Source organism: Chelonoidis abingdonii, chromosome 6 (genome assembly GCF_003597395.2).
Source record: "Chelonoidis abingdonii isolate Lonesome George chromosome 6, CheloAbing_2.0, whole genome shotgun sequence".
NCBI classification, from domain to species: domain Eukaryota; kingdom Metazoa; phylum Chordata; order Testudines; family Testudinidae; genus Chelonoidis; species Chelonoidis abingdonii.
This window is the reverse complement of record NC_133774.1, coordinates 123,222,754-123,245,867: the sequence shown is the minus strand read 5'-3', so window position 1 is coordinate 123,245,867 and position 23,114 is coordinate 123,222,754. Positions and strand designations below refer to the sequence as shown.

General features: G+C 40.5%; 1 protein-coding gene across 2 annotated transcripts in view; it reads right to left on the bottom strand.

The window, feature by feature from the left end:
• Positions 1-8,093: 8,093 nt before the first annotated feature.
• UGCG (UDP-glucose ceramide glucosyltransferase) overlaps positions 8,094-23,114 on the bottom strand; it is a 45,775-nt gene continuing 30,754 nt past the window's right edge. Inside the window, exons 3-9 of one of the 2 annotated variants that reach the window (XM_075067386.1) lie at positions 21,160-21,262; positions 20,068-20,169; positions 18,631-18,743; positions 15,478-15,656; positions 13,986-14,072; positions 13,289-13,478; positions 8,094-10,563 (exon numbers count right to left, since the gene is read on the bottom strand). In XM_075067386.1, coding sequence (XP_074923487.1) covers positions 10,393-10,563; positions 13,289-13,478; positions 13,986-14,072; positions 15,478-15,656; positions 18,631-18,743; positions 20,068-20,128 — 801 coding nt within the window. In that variant the 5' untranslated portion in view covers positions 20,129-20,169; positions 21,160-21,262 and the 3' untranslated portion in view covers positions 8,094-10,392. The remainder of the gene's footprint in view (positions 10,564-13,288; positions 13,479-13,985; positions 14,073-15,477; positions 15,657-18,630; positions 18,744-20,067; positions 20,170-21,159; positions 21,263-23,114) is intronic. The other variant, XM_075067387.1, reaches the window with a different exon arrangement.

Sequence of the window (23,114 nt, the reverse complement as noted above, 5' to 3'; positions counted from 1 at the left end):
GTATTGATGTTTGAGTGCCTACATCGTGGTCACCATTTTCAGTATAAAGATCTTTTGTTCAAACACAATATTCCTTCAGCAGTGTGCCAGATGTTTTAGAACTACAGACAAATTGAGACCTTATTCTGGGATGTGTTCAAAGAAACAAAAAGTGGCTCGTGTCCCTCCAAGTTGAGTAGGATCATTATTCTTCTAGAAGTCACAGGGCTGGATTCCCCATTGCCTTAATTTATCCTAGCACAAAGTGGGTGCAAAATGCTAACATTTTGATCTACTTGCATTTTATATCTACTTTGCACTGCTGTCGATGACTTCGTGAGGTGCAGGGCAATGGACAATTGGGCCCACTGTGTCAAGTTTTAAAGATAATATTAAAATTAGTCAGGTAATGTTTTAACTGCTGTTTCCTAACTAATGGCCCCATTAAGACCAAAATTCAGTTTCCTCAGGGCTTTATGTTTTTCCAGAGTCTTCTCTGGATTTAGCGCTGCTTATGTGTACCTGGGAGTCACCGATTTTGCCACAGTGTCAGCCCAGCAAAGAGAGCAAAATGTCATGCCTCTTCCTCTGTATAGTCTCAGGCTCTGGGCACAGAGGTGGTTCATGCTTGAGAGCTTGGATGGAACCTTCTGGATATTGTTACAGGAAAGAATGAATACCCAGCATAAGGAAGGCCCTTGGAAGCACATGTGGATGTAAATATTCAGACATGAGCTAAGCTGCACTCAGGTGGTAGATTTGCCAACTTTCTACTTGCACAAATCTGAACAGTTGTGCCCCACCCCTTGCCCTGCTCCCTCTCCAAGACCTCACCCACTGCTCTCTCTGTCCTCCCCTCCCTCTGTTGCTCGCTTTCCCCACCCTCACTCACTCTGGGGTGGGGCTGAGGATGAGAGGACTAGGGTTCAGGAGGGTGCTCCAGGCTGGGATTGAGGGGTTCGGAGGATGGGAGAAGGATCAGGGCTGGGCAGGGGATTGAGGCCCAGGAGGTCAGGGGTCCAGGCTCCAGGCAGCGCTTACCTGAAGCAGCTCCTGGGAAGCAGCTGGCATATCCCCACTCCGTCTCCTATGCAGATGTGTGGCTAAGCAGCTCAGCGCGCTGCCCTGTCCACAGGTTCCTGGCCAATGGGAGTGGCAGCGGTGATCCTTGGGGCGGGGGCAGCATGAGGAGCCCCCTGGCTGCCCCTATGCATAGGAGCCGTAGGGTACAAATGCTGGCTGCTTCCCGGGAGGTGGAGGCTAGCAGGGTACCTGCCAGGCCTGCTACATGGCACCGCCAACTGGACAGTCAATGGCCCGATCAGTGGTGTTGACCGGAGCCGCCAGGATCCCTTTTCAACAGGGTATTCCGATCAAAACCGGATACCTGGTCACCTTACCAGGTGGCGTAGGGGGATAGAATTCAGGACCTGTTGCTGTTAATGATTGAGTACCTGACTGGACTTCATGATTTGGCAAAGGAAAGAAAACTCAGTCCCTTTTGTTCCACAAACACACAAGGAACTGTAGGGCTATAACACATTACTTCAGAGTCACTGCTGCATAATACTGTGGTTCACACTCCATAACTCCACACAGGACTCAAGGCCTTGACTGTAGCAGATACAGACTGAAATTGGGAAGCTCATATGTGGATCGAAACTCTGAGTATTTTTCAGACCCAAGATACTGGGTTGATTCTTTAGCATATAGTTTGTGTCCGTTTCTGATAATCCCATACAAAAACTTACCCTATCATATTCGTTACATTTATGAATAACTTCTTCTTCTTTTTACCCTCACCTGGTGTTATCTATTTAGAAATCTAATAAATTTTAAGGGAAAGGGTCCTACCTGACTACCTGAAAACATTACTAAAATATATTTGAGGGACCAGGAAGACAACCCCATAATTAAGGGTTAAATTGATAGACGTGTATTATATGCCTTCTAATTCTAAATCATCAGATTTCCTTATTATAGTCAGCTCTTTGTTCGGCAAAGATCAGGTCGGGTAGCTTGATCCAATGAGTGGGTTTTACCATGAGAAGTCTTGATTTCTTCTGTCCCACATGGAAGGACTTGGTTGCCATTAAAAAGCATTTGCCAGAAAAATACCACCACACACTGATCTAGATGATCCCCTCCCACAGTGACCACTTATTTGCGTTGAGATGGTGCCTAAGGCCCCATTGTGCTAGGCGCTATTGAATGAACAGATGATTTCCTGCCTCAAGAAGCCTACAATCTATGCATATGATGAGAGAGACAAAAGGAGGATACAACAAACAGATAGAGACGGGGGAGCAGAAGGGAACAGGGAGAGATGAGTTTAGATTTCTAAGGGGATAAATAATTTGGGCAGAATTTGCACCGGATGAGACTATTTTAGCTCCATTGTCTTCAGTGAAGCTATCACAAATTTACGCCAGCTGAGGATCTGCTGCGGGTGAGTTTGTGTGTTAGTGAGTTAGGCCTCTGCCATTCCCCAGCCTTGGTACCAGAAATAAGCCAACAACAAAAATGCTGTCTCTGTGTATGTAATATAAATTTAAATCGGAATCGGAATTCAGCTATAAGCTATTGCTGTCACTGCCCTTTACTGAGTCACATGCCACCAGCAGGTTGATTTTCTTTTTTGGTGGTTCGAGTTCTGTAGTTTCCGCATCAGAGTGTTGCTCTTTTAAGACTTCTGAAGTCATGCTCTACCCCTCGTCCCTCTCAGATTTTTGACACTACTTCAGATTCTTAAACCTTGGGTCAAGTGCTGTAGCTATCTTTAGAAATCTCACGTTGGTACTTTCTTTACATTTTGTCAAATCTGCAGTGAAAGTGTTCTTAAAACGAACATGTGTTGGGTCATCATCCGAGATTGCTGTAACATGAAATGTATGGCAGAATGCAGGTAAAACAGAACAGGAGACATGCAATTCTCCCCCAAGTTGCTCAGTCACAAATTTAATTAACACATTATTTTTTAATGAGCATCATCAGCATGGAAACATGGCCTCTGGAATAGTGAATGAAGCATGAAGGAACATACGAATGTTTAGCATATCTAGCATGTGAATACCTTGCAATGCCCGCTACAAAAGTGGCATGAGAACACGTTCTCACTTTCAGGTGACATTGTAAACAAAAAGAGGGCAGCATTATCTCCTGCAAATTGTAACCAGACTTGTTTGTCTGAGCGACAGGCTGAAGTAGGACTGAGTTTTTTGTAGGTTTTACATTGGTTTATTTTGAATGCAGTTATTTTTTGTACACAATTCTGTATTTGTAAGTTGAACGCCCATGATAGAGATTGCACTACAGTACTTGTATTAGGTGAATTGAAAAATACTATTTCTTGTTTTTTACAGTGCAAATATTTGTAATAAAAAAGTGAGCCCTGTACACTTTGTATTCTGTATTGTAATTGAAATCAATACATTTGAAAAAGTAGAAAACATCCAAAAATATTTAAATAAATGGTATTCTATTAACAGCGTGATTAATCACCATTCATTTTTTTATCACACGATTAATTTTTTTCATTGCTTGACAGCCCCAGAGAATGGCCCTGCTAAACTGTGGTCTTCTGAGGCAGAAGTACAGAGTTATACAGCAGTGAAGAGCACCTGTTGGATTTGTTCCATGTGTAAGTTTGTTCTTCTTTCCCATCCATTATGATGTTATTTCCCAGTGTAGGGTTGTTAAGAGGAAGAGATTTATATCCGGAAGTCTTTATGTTGTAACTATTGAATCCTCACCACATCTTTGTGAGGTAGGCAAGGGTTAACCACATAGGAAAAGGGATAAGTTAAGCCACATGGTGGTTACACCTATATATGGAGCTGGGGTGTGATTCCAAGCTTGTCATCATACTTGTGCTAGCTCTCACTGAGCTAACACGCAACAAATAGTAGGGTAACTGCAGCAGTAGTGAGCGGCAGCAAGGACTAGCTACCCTGATTACATACCTATGGGGCGGGTGGGGAGAAAGTTGTACTCGAGGCAGCTAGCCTATGTAAGCTAGTGGATGTGCTAGACCATTTTGTTTAACCATAATGTGGACCATTCACTGCAGGTAGAAAATATTCTATTGCTTGAGCTAGTATTTATGTTCACTGATGCAACTTGAGCAGAGGAAACCAACCTCAAAAAGATACAGGTACTTGAATGAATCCAATCTGGGTCAAATTCTTCCATTTTTTGCTGTGCTCAGGATGAGTTGTGACCCAGATTTATGGAAACTGAAAGTAGAGTAGGTGGCTAAATTCCACTGTGCAGTGCAGAATATATTCCTAAACACCTCTAGTCACTGATGCAACTTGTAATGGTGCGTGGGAATACATAGATACAGTTATCTACTGTTATGGGATGTCAGTGTTACTATAAGCCTTAATACTGGCGCACCTAAAACTGAGCCTCTTAACTCAAGTGGTTGGATCCTGTGTTTTTAGAGCCAAAGGACCTGAGTTCGATCCCTGCTTTGCAGACTGCTTACAAATCTAAGGGCCAAATCTTCAAATCATGATAGCACTATTGAGTTCAAAGGAGCTATACTGATCACACCACCTTAGGACCTGGTTTTAAGCTGTTAAGTAGATGGTAGTTTACTACAAAAATAAGAACGGCTATATTGGGTCAGACCAATAGTCCATCTAGCCCAGTATCCTGTCTTCTGACAATGGCAAATGCCAGGTGCTTCAGAGAGAATGAACAGAACAGGCAATCATCAAGTGATCCATCCCCTGTTGCCCATTCCCAGCTTCTGGCAAACAGAGACTAGGGACACTTAAGAGACAGATGGGCAGTCTTCTTACAGGGAAAGATAAATACATAGAAAACAGAATCAGAGCTATACATAGCACACAAAGATAGGGAGGATATGCAAAATTTTGATCTGGGTTTTCACTTGGGATGGGATATTTCAGATCTGAGACAATCTCACAAGGAAGTTGCTTAAGATATATCTACTGGAAGGGCATTTGAATGTGCAGAATTTTGAAACTTCTGTATCACATCAGACCTGACCACATTTTTCATTGCATCACTATGGAAAACACTCTTGCATTCTGAAGTCTAAATATGACCTCAACTGTTCTCATGGAGCAACTCTATAATATGGTCAATGCTCATCTGGCAGCTGGGTGTTTTTTTTGTGTAAAATAAAGAAAACATGGTATTCCTGACGAAAATTCTGGCTTGGCTCAGGCTGTCATTGAAGGTGGATGATTCTGTCCTTGGTGGTCTTTCAGTACTACTTACTTCCAGGAAAATTTGGAAGCAGCCACCTCCTGCAGTTCTCTGCTAGGATCACTGCCAGACTGAGATTCAGGCAGATTCATTTGCTCCACTTTCCCAGTGATTCAGTTTTCTTCCACCAACACCTAATAAAGCTGTTGAACATAAGAAGTACTGGTAAAAAAACAGTCATTTCCTTTTGGCCCCAGTCACATGACACAAGTCAAAGCTACGAACTACCAAGTCAATGGCTCTGGTGACTGCTGTTATGCCTACCCGTAATCCTTGTGGATCACTGGCAAGGCTCCCACTGTTGCTTCACTGCAGACATAAGGCTACTACTGGAAAGTAGCCAATCTCTAAGGGAGCACACAGTGGCCACAGAGGGTGCTGTTGTCCATGGACTGCAGCTGTGGCATTGGAACAATTTTTATAGTGGGGTTGCAGAAAGCCATTGAACAAAACTACAAACCCTGCATTCGATGGAAACCAAACCACTGCAAGCGGGGGGTTCTGCCACATCCTTAGTTCCAGAACCCCTGGGTTGCAGTAATGGCCATGGAGACGCTCCACAGGTGTTCATGAGCCTGGAGGAAAGTGGGGTGGGGACAAAGTCTGCCTCTCTCTTTCGCAGTCACATCCCCTTCCCATGTGCAAAGCCTGTTTACAGGATCTTTGAGCAGCTGGAAGAATTTGTGTTAGAGCGAGCACACAATGTAGGAGGTGGTTGTAATGTCCAGAAACCTCTTCCCCCATACTGTGACACTTTACCCTGTGGTCATGAAGCTGACAATCTGTATCATCTTCTCATAAGATGCAATTTCCCATGAACAGGAAACCAACCCTTAATTGTGGTAACATGTATTTTGCAGCACCATTGCAGTATTCACGCCACTGCTGAAACTGGCCATCTCCGGATTGTGAGGGGCTGGCTGAATCCTGTAAAAGCTCCTAACAGTATTAAACTGTCAAGAGGTAGGAGATTCAAAACAAACTAGCTTAAAATTGTAATATCGCTACTTTTATCCATGTGCTGCTATACAGTAGCAGATAGGTGGAGATTCCTTCCACTTCTGAAATGAAGGACATACTTTACCTCCTTACTTCCAAGGTCTGACCCTGTGAGGCGATGAATGCCCCTGAAGGGACTGAATAGGCTTGGTTGAAAATTAAAAAGAAAATATATATTTAAAAATAAGGGACTTTTTTTTTGCAAAAAGTTTCATGCAAAATGTTCCCGTTATTCGATCTGTGAATAATTCCCTCCACTCCTGCTGAAGAGAAGAGCCATTGTTACAGTTATGTCTACACTGCAGCCAAAAGTGAGCCTCCCAGCCCTCGCAGACAGAGTTTTGCTAACAGGTCTTGTGCTCTCTGAAATAGCCGTGTTCACCAGCAGACGCTTAGGATAGTGTATAGTTCAAGCGTATTCTACCCCCGAGTCTGAGTTTGGGTAGCTATCCTGAGCCTCTGCCAGTGCCACAACATTCACAGCTATTTTTAGCACGCTAGCACCCGCCACACCAACACAACTCTGCCTCCCTGGGAATGAAGGCTCACGCCTAACTGCAGAGTAGACATAGCTGTGTTAAAATACTAAGTGGACAGGGAGGAGCTGTTTCTGCTTCGATTTCCACCTGTTCTATGGGGATGATACCCATCTTGGTACAATACTGTAATCAGACTATAACAAGTTCAATACATGTATGAAAATAGGAGAACTATTCACAAAACCACTCCAGGAACCAGCACAGATGTCCACATGGTGTTATGGGACAAATGATGGGTATTATTCAGCCCCATAACTTGTGACATTTTTCCTAAACACCCATAACTAAAAGAAGACAATGATGTTTTAAGAAGTGTATTAAACGATCATGTTCAAATAAATGAGCACTTTAATTAAAGTGCCATCATAAACTGACCCCATAGGTATGTAAGCTTCAAATGTCCAACAGCACAAAACCCCAGGTATCTCTGAAGCAGGAGCGGCGCCAGGATTTCTGGTGCCCGAGGCAGAATTCAGGAGGTGGCATTTTGTGCGCTCCCCATGGGGAGTGCGGGAGCTTCCGATTCCATTTCCATTGCGCTGCCGAAGGACCCTCCGCCGAAATGCCGCAGGCGACAGCGGCAGTCATTGAGCTGCTCAATTGCCCACCGCTGTTTTCCGTGGCACGTCGGCAGAAGGTCCTTCTTTGGCAGCGCGACGGGAGCGGAACCAGAAGCTCCCATGAGCCCTGTGGGGAGTGCACAAAATGCCAGCGCCCCGAATCCTGGCACCCTAGGCGACCACCTAGGGTCGCTTAATGGAAGTGCCGGCCCTGCTCTGAAGTCAACATTTAATTTCAGTAATTGCAGGCTTGCTTATTTTAATGCATGATTATACTAAACCTGTTTACTTTCTGGTTGGGAAGTACCCACTCTGCAACCCTGTACTTTCTTCACACCATGTTGTAGAATTGAGTTGCTTCTAAGAAAACTAGCATGTTTCTGCAACAAACCTTCCACAAATGAACTGTTAGGTTGAAATGTGTTCAGAAGAAACTCCTTAGCAGGGTTCAGAATACACTTTTTGTAAACTTCGTTCTTTTGTTAAGAAGCCATGTGGAGTTCTTTAAAGTAGTTCAAAGCTGTAGTATGGACAGATTTCTAGAAATGATCTGCTATGCACATTTACCAAAATTAATTGGATCATATTTGTTGTAGTTATCTGGATTCAGTTACTTCAGAGAATAGCACCACAGAAATGCTATGAATTAAAGTTATATGTTTAATTTTACAGCAAGACAACTACTGGTAATTAACACAAGTTTTGTGTGTGCGCGCGTTTTTAAGGCAACGTTAGTTCAGCTGAATAAAGTAAAAACAGATTTATATTCCAAACATTTGATTTATTCAAAATTTATTTTTTTAAACAAGACAATGATTTTAAATAATAAACATGGTATATTCTGTTGTTCAAGACTTTTAAAACTAACCACATTTAACCATAACTTTTATGCAGTTCTGTTGTGGTGCCCTCTGCAGTACTCAAGAGTATTTGTTTCCATTTCATCAACTCAACATTCTAACAAGACAAGAAATCAAGTGTTTGCTTAAATGAAGCATCATCTTTTTCTTAAGTGATGTAGGCTCCACCAATGCAAAAAGCACATCACCACAGTTATTCTTTACACTACAAACTTTTTAAAAAATGAAGTCTGTTCAGCCTTTTTGGTTTTGCTTTAACACTGCCCACATGGAGAAGAGCATAAAGCTAAGTAACAAGCTCGGCTTCACTTCAGCAGTGCAATGAATGGCGTCAACCAAACTTCATGAAACAAATAAAATATACACATTGTCAGCAAAATTCAGCTGTGTAGTAGTGATTAAAAAAAGCAACCTTTTAGTGGGTCACAACTAGACTGGTTTTCAGCGTGCACCTTTCCTCAGGAAGAGTTTCTCCCTGATTCACATGTAAAGAATGGAACATGCATCAAAAACCTTTGTTTTCATGTAGAAAAAATGCCCTTCAAAAACAAATTCAGTGATGTCATAAGGCAAAAGAATATGAAGCTGGGTGAAGCACTTTGCCCCAGAATATGTACACACACACACACACACACACACACGTGTGTTTATCAGATAGACAAGTAATGGATTGGCTCAGTAAGGTGAAAAATTGTCCATTTTTTACAAATACATATAATTATTGCTAATATGCTACACATTATGCTTTGACATAGGCGTGGCGTATAAATTAGGATTTAAAGCTGCCATAGTGACAATGCTAGCCTTGCATTTAGCAGCAGACATTCATTCCATTCTCAAGAAGAAGCGGTATACAGTTATAAACAAAACATAAGGCTTATGCAATGTCCCTCTCCAATTTTGCTTTGTATGGTTTTAAATTTGTTTTTCAATATTTAAACAAAAAAACCCAAACAAGTCCAGTTCACCACAAGTTAAGAACAGTCTCACAATGGGGGTGGAAAACAGGCTCATAGAGGCAGAGAGAGAAAGAGTACAGCATGCATTTACAACTTGGTTATAATCTAGTCCTTAATCATACCATTGGAATACAAAAAAAATCCAATTTAAAGACTAGACTAACAGTAGAAGGCAAAAAGCCAAGAGTGTAGACTTAGTTAAATTAAGGTTACAATGTAATCAGTAACAGCAAATTCATCCTGCCCATTAATCTACTCACAATATCTACTGCAAGTTAATATTTATTCATGACTATTATAGGTATATTATCTGCTCACTTAAAAAAAGATATTAAATACCTGCATCATGAAATTACATTCTTATTAACAATAAGACATTGTGTAAGAAAATAGCTAATGTGTGAAATGTTTTTGAAATGCATCCCCCCCCCCCCCAATTATCAAAACATTCACCCACAGAAACAAAAACCTCCTTAAAGAGGACAGGAATGATGAAGGGGCTTAGCTAGGCTAATTACACCACAGTGATAACAGTGGTTCAAGACAGAACCAATCAGAGTTGGCCAAAAGATGCCCTCAACACATGGCTAACTAATAATTCCACCCACCCACCCCATCAAACTCAGCCCACTTTTGGTTCATTGCAACGAGACAAAAAAAATAGTTTTAATATATACATATAAATACAAGACTCCAGCTTTTGTTTTTCGCAAGGCCTAGTTATCTATTAGTTTATATTTGCTCTGCAGCAACTACAAGAGGTAGGCATGAAACATCTAAGGACTTCTCTCCTAGTGTTCCGCTACTAGCGCCATCTTTCAAAGGCCGCAGAAGCCTGTTGTACTTCTGTAGTGATGTTACTCTCCAGTGTGCTGCAATCCAATGGACAAAGGCCATTTTACCTCTCAATTTACCGAGATAGCGTACCACAGAGCAAGAAGCTTTTCCTGTACTGAAGGATACTGTCTTTAGAGTTTACTGCAGAACATTCATAAAGAAAAATGCATCCTGGGACCAATTCACTTGATTTCCTTTTGTACATAAAAAAGAAGGTACCATTTGGCCAAAACTACAGATGTATTTTTTCACAGATGCAAGTGCCATGCAAAAATAAATTAAAGAACAAATACCAAAACATACAAGTAATAAAACTATTGAAGGTAGATTTTTTTTAAAAGCATTTATATAAACATAATTTATAATACTTTTTTTCTCCTTTTTTTTTCTTTTTTGAAATACAGTCACAAAGCTGGGGCTATACATCAAGGATTTCCTCTGCAGTGCCTCCACAGCGTAATCTGTAGCGTCCAGTCCTCCAACTAATAGTGGGGTCCCATAAGGCGGATAGGAAAATGTATATTGTCATGGATTCTCTGATGAACCAAGCTACTGCATAATCAAGTTTTGAAAAACACAGAGCACCACCCTAGGAATGAAACACAGACATTAATATTTAATGCAACTACTAAATTAAATATTTATTTTACGGGCACATCTTGTTTAAATAGAAGTGCATTATCACGTGTACAGTCTTTTATCAATTATCCTCAAAATATACAACAGCATCCATTCTGCCAACATACTGTAGCCTGCCCAATTTCAAAGCAACCCATTTAGTAAATATTTTCAATACTGTACTTTCAGCCACAGTGGAATGCTTTGGGGCCTGATTCAACACCCAATGAAGTTAATTAACTTTACGGGGAGATGGATCAGACACTTAGAAACACACCAACAGTAACAACAAGAAGATACAATTTCAAAAGTACTCTTGGTCAAAAGAAAGCTTATATTATTTTCACATACACAGTCTGAAAATCGTTGTACTTCTCGAACAAAAGTTAACTATTCACCTGCCATGATGAATACTACATATTAAATGATAGGATCATGGCATGATTACTAGCAGGGTATGAGAAATCACTTGTGTACAGAAGGAGGAGATGGGGGAAAAGGAGAATGGCTCAAGTTTCTCATTAGTTAACTGTCTCTTCAAATGAAAACTGTAAGAGAGACCTTCAAATAGACATTTCATTTTAGGCAACAGAGATGAGTTGGAAAAGCATCTCACAGATACTAAAGTAGTAGTTAGTGGGCCAGATGTTTGGGTACTCCCAAAGAGTGAAATCCATCCTATACAGAGAGCATGGCACAAGGCCTATGTACCATTTAAGCCTGCAGAACAGGGCCCAAGAAGGATGTAAATAGTGCACAGGTCCTGTGTGGTCCCTCTGCACAGGGGTTTATTTCTTTCTACACAAAAAGCACATAAGATCAGGAGGGTGGAGAGGGGAGTTCAAACCTGGCACGAAGCTCCCACTGGCACTACCCAATGCTAGCCTTGCTCATGGTGCATGCATTCCACCAGGTGCTGTGTGAGAGCAGCTAGAGAGATGTTTCTAAGGGCAGGTCTTCACTACTTGCTGGATTGGCAGGTAGTGATCGATCTATTGGGGGGATCGATTTATCATGTCTAGTGTAGATGTGATAAAATCGATCCCCGATTGTGCTCCCCATCAACTCTGGAACTCTAGCTCATGAGAGGCAGAAGCAGAGTCAATGGGGGAGCGGCAGCGATTGACTCGTTGCCATTCTCATGGTCAGGTAAGTTGATCTAAGCTATTCACGTAGCTGAAGCTGCGTATCTTAGGTCGACCGCCCTGCTTCTGTAGACCTGGCCTCGGTCATATCAGCCTTAAAGGCCACATGGAGCCAAGGCACTTACACCAAGGTCTATGAAGTGCAATGGGGCACGTGGTTCTGCCTCTTCCTTCCTCACTACAGTGACAGCAAAGAAGGTGTGTAGAGAATGAGCCCCATAGTCAGCCATAGGTCACCGCAGGATCATCCTTACACCAGATGTTCCTCCCTGGGTGGAAGTACACTGATCGTGTGTCCAAGGAGGGTGAAATGCTCCTGAGGATTTGGACCAGAATCACCAGAACAAAGGTCAGATGGCAAGCTGAAGAAAGGTAAAAATGTCCAGGACTCCAATTCTGCCTGTGCTCTGAAGCAGTGGTGCTGTTTCTTTGCCTCCAATAGTAAAATGAAACTGATTTTGAATCAAATTCACACCACTAAGGGTGCTGCAAGAAGGAGGCCAGGCACAAGACCAAATGCAAGATTTCAATGCTAGTCAATTCTAAGATTTATTTTTTTTTTTTTTTTAGAATTAAGAGGGAGGAGAGTGGTGGTGGTGCAGAAAGGAGGGATCAATTTGAAAGATTCCTGCAGTGCCATCTTGAGATCAGAACACTATGATCCATGCAGTGCTTTCCCACATTTGAAATTCTGTTGAAGTCCTCTTGCCGCTCCCTCCCCCCAGTAATAAGTCCCCTATATTTTTCTGTACCATTTTCAAGCTAGGGTGAATGCATAAACAGCTCAGCTTTCCTAGGTCACAGGATATGCCTACACTTAGAGCTAACGGCATGATTCCCAGCTCAAGGAGACGTAACCACACTAGATCTGACCAAACTAGCATGTTAAAATAGAGTGCAGCCATGGCCGAGCAAGAAGAGGCAGGGGCTAGCCATTCTAATTTTGTGCCTATGGCCTCAGACAGGATTGTTCTCTGGGTAGCTAGTCCTTCCCGCGGCTCATGCCATGGCAGCTACACTATTTTTAGTATGCTAGCTCAATCAGAGCTAGTGTCTCCTCAAGCTAAGTATCACCACCACAGCTCATCTCTCAGACATACCCACAGGCTTTGCAGCTAAAGCATGTTAAAAACAAACACCAATCTCCTCTTGCATCACCAGGAATAAGCTAGGTTTTAGGCCGTGAGTAGTTCATACCTTTTCGCTCCCTAGGCATTTGAGTGCATAATATCTTGAAGGGAAAAGGAAAGGCGCACGTAAACAAACATCTAGAGAAGAAGCTTGTCTTTCAAGTATCATATTTCAAAATTCCCTGCAGCATTTACAAAGAACAAAACTAGAACAGAACACCAAATTCTGTCCTGCCTTTCATCCAGTTTAAATTGGAGTGTATGTAAGATAGCAGAAAATGCATGAAGCCAAATTCTATCCTATCTCCCAGGACAGTGTTTTATACAAGATTCTCAAGTGAAGTCAGTTTTAACTGTAATAATGGCATTAGCAATATCTGTTATTATAAGACACAGGTCAATATGGACTCCAACTACATACCTGGATGCCCCTTAGCTGAACGTAATCAAATATAAACCATGCCAAACAGTGACACATGAAAAATACCATTATATCCCATCTGAAAACGTGATGAGCGGCCCATCCAATAATTAAACTGGCAACAAAACATTCAGAGATTGGCTCACAAATTATCGTAGCAGGCAGCATGTTAATTCGCAGCTTGGCCCACCTAAAATTAAAAACATAAGGTCTATTTTTAGTACCAGTCAAACTTTGCTGCATAATACATAGTTAAAATTCTGTTTTCATTTCCTCCCCTTTCCCTCAATAAGTTGTGCTTTAAGCTTCTTTTCAGTAAAACATTCCTCTAATCTTTTGCTTAATACCCATTCCAGCAAATATTGGCATAAACAATATTTGTTATATGGTTATTGCACACTGAGTCCAAAACTTATCTACTGGAGTATACTGAAGTATTTAGAAAAATGTTTGCTTACATTTTTGTATTTGTTCTATTAAAAGCTCTTCAGTGTTTATTTCTCTCTCAGTAATACATTAGAAAGCTCTCCCACATGAAAGCTGCATCAGAATGTAAAGTGATACTTTAGCACTTCTATTTGGGCTACTAGATCAAACAGTTAGTTCGGAAAAGTGCATTATACCTTATAATTGTGAACTGATTAGAGGCAATGACAGAGAAAGACAGGAGGAAAAACTATATAGTTAGAATTTTTACCTGATCATTCTGGATTGAAACTGTGAAATGGAATATGAACCAGAGTTTTGCATTGCAACTTGTGTGGCCATTGCAAATTTCCAACCTCTGAAAATAAATGCACATCATAAGTAACTTCCAAATAACATACGTAAAGAACAACTCAAGTGTTGAAGGACATGTTATCATTGCCATATATGCTGTAATAAAATGGTTAAACTATCATGCTTAATATAAGCAATAATTTCTCTCTCCACACACGAGAGTCGTAATTGAAAAAGAAGTCACATTCCTACTTCAGAAAACCTGAGCCAACAGCAACATCACAGATTATGTTTGTGCCGTGTTCACAGAAAAACTGATGACCCCTTGCAGACTTCTGAAAGTGAGATGCAAGTCTAATTACTTCTCACAGGATCTATTCATATAGGATAGATGGACACACATTTCCACCACTGTTCTTAGTTATTTGCATTGTGGCAGTGTCTAGAAACCCCAGTCAGTCAGAATCTCTTTGGGGCCGACACGACACTAACACACAGGCATGTACCTTGCCACAGAAGAGCTTGCACTCTTATTTGAAACAAGATGCAAAGAATGTGACTAAACAGTAGGAGAAAAGGGATGAGCACGGTAATGAAAATAGGTTTCCATGATTCCACAGGTTAGTGTGTGCATAGCTTGGGGGTTCCAAATCAACTGAAAGATTTTTAAAACAAAAAAAAACAAAAAANCCACAGATTATGTTTGTGCCGTGTTCACAGAAAAACTGATGACCCCTTGCAGACTTCTGAAAGTGAGATGCAAGTCTAATTACTTCTCACAGGATCTATTCATATAGGATAGATGGACACACATTTCCACCACTGTTCTTAGTTATTTGCATTGTGGCAGTGTCTAGAAACCCCAGTCAGTCAGAATCTCTTTGGGGCCGACACGACACTAACACACAGGCATGTACCTTGCCACAGAAGAGCTTGCACTCTTATTTGAAACAAGATGCAAAGAATGTGACTAAACAGTAGGAGAAAAGGGATGAGCACGGTAATGAAAATAGGTTTCCATGATTCCACAGGTTAGTGTGTGCATAGCTTGGGGGTTCCAAATCAACTGAAAGATTTTTAAAACAAAAAAAAACAAAAAACACAACACTAAAATCATACATCCCCAATGCTACACCACCTGGCCATCTCCTGTTTGCTAACTCCTCGCAGAGGTCCCAGAAGAAGTGGGTCTTCAGGAGGTACTTGCAGGAGTAGAGGGTAGTAGCCTACAGATTAATTCAGAGAGGACATTTCGTGCACAGGGGACAGAAGGGTGGAGGGCGTATGCTGCTATTTATGCACTACATGGGAACATCTACCATAGTTTTAAACATACACAGTGAATGTGCCTCAAATCAAATACTTAACCAAGAGGCATTAGTTTTATTTTACAAGAACAAAGGATGTAACTATAGAACACACTGTAAAATTAATATGGTGTAGAGACAACTCTCTGGAAGTTATCTTACCGGTCAGCTATTGCTTTGGCCATAAAGTAATCTTCAGCAATATACTGTGCAAAAGCTATCAGTCCTCCAGCTTGGTCTAATACGTCCTTTCTCATCAGGCAAGACATTCCTGTTACACATTTGAAGCCAGTTACATTGGCAGAAATATATGATCTGGGATGTGAAGTGCCAAAATATACCTACAAAAAGATAATAGTAATAAATTGGGCTTTAAAATTATGCAGACAATTTGTGCAAGTTATTTTTCTAGTCAAATGACTTTCTACTTCACTTATGGCATCTTTACTATCAGATTTATTTCTCTAAAAGATTTGGACAAGACAATGGCTAGCTAGCGGTGCCTGACTTCACTAAAAGAAACTTGGCAGAAACCTTTCAAGCAGCTACAGTTTTTGTATTGCGCTATCTATTATTTGCTTTGAAACTCCTCAGCCTGCACAGTACAGAGAGCATAGAAAGAATCAAAAGCTACACTTTCACTTCTTGTCCTAAACTGAAGAAAACAGCCTTGTTTCAAAAGTTTTGCACTTTAAAAATGCAAATATCAATCTCCCATCTTGTATTAGGCACAATGGGTTTACTTGTATTGATATTAATGTATCAATATTTGTTACTGCTTTACATTGTCTCATTCCCACTTAAAGTATTTATCATGTTTCACTGCCCTATTACAAGTACATAGTCCAAGAACTCAGACTCAGATAGAACAAGGCTTTATGACACAGGAGACCAGAACATATTACCCCTTCTAGAATTCTGCAACTATCCATTTGAATCTATAACACTGGTGCAGAACACAAAACACAGCAATTTTGATGAACTGTCTCAAAAACAACTTGATCTAGAATAAAATAAAACTGTGTTCCCACGAGTCCTCAAATCAGAATGGTGTACAGTATTGATTTTAATAAGGGTAGATGGAGAATTTTGGAGTTATTTATTATAAAAATATTAAGCTGAGGTTTCACCTATAAACATCATAATCAGCTTAGAACTTCCTAGGACCTATGAGGAATCCAGCAGAGCTTGTGTCACCAGCCCTATCCACCATTTGTGCTCATTTGCAGACAGGCACACACAGTAGTTAACAGTTAGGCTTGGAAGGATTAGATTTTTAGGTGGTAAGTGTCAAATTCACTGTACACACAAACCAACAAAACTATTTCTGTCAATAATAATTGACATTTACAGACAGGCAAGTAAGAAAAATATTGCTTGCAAACTTACAGTTTGATTTAAGGATATTTATGCTGTATATTTTGACATGTGTTAACCAATTCTGCTTACATAGTTATAAAGCTTTAATTTTTTGAACCTCAACGTCTGTCATTAAGTAATTATTGTCTGATTCCCCACAAAAATTTCCCATAACTGCGAAAATTCAAAATCAAAATAGAAAATGCTTAAAACTAAACATCTAAATTATCTGCTGAAATTATAAAAAAATAAAAATGGAGTTCTGCTAAGTTTATCAATAGCACGTCAGAAAGACTAAGCAATTAAGTTTCAGTTTGTAAACTGAACTTTGCTCTGCCAACTGCCAGCATCAATTACAATGTAAAAAACCAGCATCATTAAAGTTACTTGACAAAATATTAACATTGCAATTATAGTTCTTCAAAACCAAAACACTAAGTTGGGGCAGTTACGAAATCAAAAGTGTGTTATCAGACAGCACTAAGGCTGGAAATCTACCCTAAAGAACCGTCCGCTGGAATTCTGTAAAAACAAGCAGAAATGTTTGAGAATCAGGACATTTGGAGTTTGATACCCATTCCTTAGCAATAATACACTTAATAGGGTCCTGACTTTAATTTAAAAATATGAAAAGTTGTTGAGCACAAATTCAGATTTTAGAAGAGTGTAGCATACACGAGTTAAGCTAGATCTTTGTTTATCTCGATGGCACAGTATCATTAGTAACATTGTATTAGGAGGGTAAGAAAAAGAGGACAGTTAGATATCCTAGATAATATATAGTGTGAAAAGTGGACTGAGTCATAGGACTACTCATTTCACTATGTGATGGAGAATTCAGGGCAGCGTTTCTGGACTACATAGAGGCATTTCTCAGTTATGTGGTGGTTTAGGGGAGATGTGATGGTTCAGTATTGGACGCGTAAAGGAAGCCTGTTGATTGGTCATGAAGGGGTATCTAGTGAATAGCTAAAGCATGTGCTTTCGCAAGGCAAAAAATTCAGGGTTTTGGTTTGTTTTTTTCAAATAGATACTTTACTTTAGATTTCCTGAGATTTTCAAGTTTTGTTTATTCAAACTACAGCATTTTAATGTGATCCTTTTTATTTACATCATAAATGTGTCCAGCCACTCTAAATGAAGAATAGTCTTCAGGAATAAAACATGCACATTATCACAGTTCCTATAAATGGCCCATTAGTGGCCATCAGATCACACATGGACTGCACCCGTGTCTTACCTTAAGCCATTACTGTTCCTTTGTTCACAGCTAAACTAAATGTTTTTACCCTAGGGATGGTTCTTCAGAAGAGGTGGTGTGTAATTTTTCTGCTTACAATTATATTAAAGTAAAAATTTATGAAGAGTGAAATTGATCCAAGGGCAAATACTCACAAGTCTCTCCAAACAATTTTAACCCACAGTACCCCTCCGGGTGGGACCTGGTGGGCAGAGGGGCGTTCAGGGCCAGCATGAAAGCCCTTTTGGCAGCAGAGTTGTGACTAGGCTGCTAGGACATCAAGGGAGGGGCTATTTGTTCTGTAATATATGGATCCAATAGACAAGAACTGCCCCTTAAACAAAGGGCAGTAACAGTCTCAATTCTAGTTCACAGCAAAGAACTTTCCCTGCCAGCACAGAGGTGAATTCAAAAGCTTCCCCCACCCCATACAAACACAGAGGAAGCTCAATCAATTGGGTGCGGTGCTAAAAGCAGTGACTTTCCTGGTCAGTTCTCACAAACTTTATAATAAATCTAAAACCTCTCTTTTATATAAAATTGTAATTTTAGACACTGAACCACAGGCTGTCAACACAGTTACAATTTCCTGTAAACTAGCCTTAATGCGCATGCAAATGTTATAAAATATTTTAATTTATATATAAAAAGATCATTAAAGGTAAAAAACATTGTTGGAAAGAAACCACAATAAAAGAAAGTAATATTGCACTCACCTGTTCTAAAGTGGCAGCAAAGCCCTGTCTGTCTGCTACATAGGGCAAACCATGGACCAAACCAACTTTCTCTGTCATTTGATTGGCCATATCAGTTAGGGTGTCTGGTGTTACTAAGTAAATGATGAATAGATTATTAGTATGCAAACACTGTATGCCATTTGTTCTATGAAACCATTTGTTCATTATTAGTAGTGAAATTCACTCTATAAAGATATATTCGAGCTTATATTCTACTAATAAAAGTGCAGAAAAGGTTAGTCACATATTTGGTGAACTATATTTTTGTGTAACAAAAAATTCCACTAAGACTGGGAGCTGTCAACATTTACAGTCTAGCGTGTTTCTAACAATTTGCAGACTGGCAGCTGTGGGACAATAAAAACTGAAACCAATTTTTTAAAATTAGCTTTTCTGCAAAAAGAGAAATAGTTATGATTGAGACCTGAAATTAGAGTACGAGTAACTCAGTCACTAGAAATATCAAAATACTGGTTTCGTTTTTAGAAGTGCAAACATCCTCTAAATCAAAAAATTGGATGTGCTCCTTTAACTGAAAAGACATTACTTAGGACTGAAATCTCTTATTTTTTAACTTGTACATTAGAGCAAGAGACATACCTATTTCATCTTAGAGCGTATGTGTGTACATAACCACCAATCAATTATTCAAGTAGCAAGACCAATGCTATGGCACTTACTGCCTGTGTCTGTGCAGAGCTATATACTGAGCATTGATCACACAGGTGCATCTTAATTTAGCTTTGGAGTGATCGACAAAAATCCACCAAACTGAAGTACAGACAACATTTCATATACACCTCTACCCCAATATAACGCTGTCCTCGGGAGCCAAAAAATCTTGCCACATTATAGGTGAAACCACGTTATATCGAACTTTCTTTGATCCGCCAGAGTGTGCAGCCCCCTGCCCTCAGAGCACTGCTTTACCACGTTATATCTGAAATTGTGTTATATTGGGTCACGTTATATCGGGGTAGAGGTGTGTTTGAATTTAGAAGCCATGTCATTTAAGATCCCAAATTAAAGCAGACCGCGTCCTTTAACAGTTGTAACTCAATTGGAAATCAATCTTAATGTATAGTCTTATGAGAGCTAAATTGCCTGCCTAGTGGTACAGCCAAGAAGCAAACTAGTATGAGGGTAGGGATAGCTCAGTGGTTTGAGCACTGGCCTGCTAAACCCAGGGTTGTGAGTTCAATCCTTGAAGGGGCCACTTAGGGATCTGGGGCAAAAATCAGTACTTGGTCCTGCTAGTGAAGGCAGAGAGCTGGACTCAATGACCTTTCAAGGTCCCTTCCAGTTCTAGGAGATAGGTATATCTCCAATTATTATATTATAGAAGGCAGAACTGTATTTTTAAGTAAACTATTTCAAAAGAGCATTCCAAACACTACCATCCCACCATACACCTACCTCTGATTCCACTGTCACAGATCCATATGAGATCATACTTGGCAACTTCATACCCTGGCATTAAATTGTTAATTTTTGGGTTGATGCCAACCTTTTTTCCACCTTAAAAATAAAAAACAGTTACACACATCATGCATGTTTCCAAATCCAGAAGCTATTTTACAAATATGTAATAGAATAAAGACTCTACACCCCTCCTCCTCCACAAAAAAAAAAAAAAATAGGGCGGTGGAGGTAAATGCTAACCTTCACCTCTGAAAATCTATTCTGGTCTTCTTAGCCAAACAAAGAAGACAGTCGAAGCCTATATTACATGTGACATACATTCCTCCCATTAACAGATACTGTAGTTTTTCCAAAGAACATTTTTATTACATTTTGTATCGAAGAGACAATATTATAAGCTCACTAAATTCTGTTTATCACACTAAGGGCCCTGTACATACAAAAAGGAGCTCAGCTATCTGTTGGGGCTTAGAGACTGCATTCTAAGGGGTTAGAGTCCCCTTCTCCTGAGTTTGCCAACTCAACTGATATATGTGGCAATGACTCTCTTGGGTACGATATCTTTTTTTTTTTTGATTGGGTGGGAGAATAGAATTAAAAGTTCCTTGGTGCAGGGACCAATTTGTTGTTCTGTGTTTGTACAGCAGATAGTACAACGGGGTCCAGGCCCATGAGCAGACCTACTATCACAAAGATACATGGTAACACTCTAAAATCATTACTGGGCATTCAGGCCTAGCCAACTGGCATCGAAGTCCAATGCACAATTGTTTTTTGCAGTCTTAAGGCTGAAGTAATTGATAAGCTGCACAGACCTAGCACTGAAAGGAGAGATTCTGGAGTAGAAGAGAGTGGCAAATATTAATTCGCACAAGTTATCCTCCTGGAGTTTGTTTTTTTAATTGGTGTCAAGATGTCGATGACAAGGTTACATTTCCTTCGAATAGGCTGTCCTACTACAGAACCAGCATCCACAGACAAATACAGGTTTCCCAGTTTAGAAGACTCCATACATTTTTTTGCTGTTAGCTTCTTTACGATCCATTTATAAAGGCATGAATTGTGCCATGCAGTTGCATTACTTACCTATGAACAATCTAGCATCAACATTTGGGTATTTGCCAAGGAGCTTTTTACACACATCGATGGCTGGATCATCATGATCTTGTACACACAGGAGCACTTCAAACTAGTAAAACAAGATTTGATGCAAATGGCTGTACAACTTATTAAAATAAGGAAATCGTTACAGTCTACAAAACTCTGCCAAAACTTGACACAGGAAGCAGTGTTACAGAACTGAAGAATTTGCTTTTATAGATCGATAGCTACCAGTACTGTATTATCAGTGAAGAATACTGTGGTTAGAGTATACCATCAGTACTTCTGAAAAAATTATAGCTTCAGCCCCAGAGAACATTTGTGTACTTGTAAAACATTAAAGAATTTTCTTTTGTGTTACTGGAAAGGTATTTTTATGCAGGAAACAAACATCATTATTGTACAGGAAAAAAGTTAAATGTTTGATTCTCTCTCCCTCTTCCCCCTCCCACGCCCCCTCACACACTGAAGAAAACCAAATTTATTTTGCATTGACATTTTAAGAACCTCACAATATATTTAATATTTTTAAGGCTACAAGTTATAAAATATTCTTTCAATTATTACTACAATAAGATAGAAACCAGCTATTGTGCCTAAGTGTTTACATTGCCTTTCACCAAAAACTTGAGTTCCTAACAATGCAGCTTGCAGGAGCAATGCTCTATTTAGTCCCTTTCTTGCAGAACTTAAGGCACTTTGCCAAGTGCTTGCAGAAGAAAGTGTTTGAAAGCCTGACCCTGGAAAGGAATCCTCAGACAGCCTCTTACGCCCACTGGGAGTCCTGGCAAAGCCTCATTTGTAATGTCACTACAAAATTTCTGTTTTACTTCTTATATACATAGCATTGCAAAACACACTGTAGTAATGCGTATTGCAGTATTTCAGAACAACTCTAAGACTACACTGCTCAATTAAAGTCCCAAACCTAACATTCTCAGGCGCACCATATAAAACTAAAAACAACTAAAAACTAAGATAGGTCTATTGATTGTATGAAAAAAAGGGGAAATCAAAGAACAAATGGGACAAAAATGGCAATGTAAGGTGGCCATAAAAGAGTGGTTAGCCCACTGCATTACGCTTTACCAAAATGATGGGTAAACATCCTTCACATCTGAAGAAAAAAAAAAAAAAGCTGCAGGGAACGTAGTAGAGAGCGCGCCTGAAGCACTGGGCATGGTGTAAGATTTGAGTCCTGAACCAGAGACTGTAAATCAGTCAGGCCAGGTATCAAAGTAAATGCTTATAAGTAGACGGTTTGGTACATAAACTTGGCAAAGTTGTTGCTAGTTTAGTGTGCACAAATAAGTTATGTAAATATATTGCAGAAGGCTAGTACAGATACACCCCAATCTAGTACAAGTGTCACCCCTTTGGGGTTTAGAGAGCAAGGTCCCTTTAAATCTTTTCCCAGAGGGGAGAGGGAGAGTAAGAAAACAGGAGGCAAACTCCATGGGGCAGGACTGGAGCTCCAGGGAGAGAGGGAGGCAGTCTGCAGGCCCCGGAGAAGAAAGCAGGGAGAACCTGTGTGAAGCCTGAGGAGGACAGGTACGATTGGGGACAGCCCAGGACAGGAGCCAGGAGGAGCCCTGTGCCAGGGAGGAATCGCCCAAGAAGGACAGGCCAGAGCTGGATGCAGTATCATGGCTGCCCAGAGCTGCGTGGATCTGTGAGTACCTGGCTTGTGACTCTGCACTGGGAACAAGGAGGGAGGTTGCTAGATAGTTAAGTGGGGAGATGGTCACTCTGTGTGGCTTTGCAAAGAGCAGCAGAAGGCGGCACTGGAGGGGTTTGCTGGGGAAAGTTCACTGGAGCCAAAGATGACCAGGAGCACCCAAGACTCACCACTAAACTGGAACTTTGCTCAGGACTCCTGAACTCTGTGTGCAGACACATTACTCAGTGCCTGCCCCTCCAGACTGTGCTACCACTGGGCC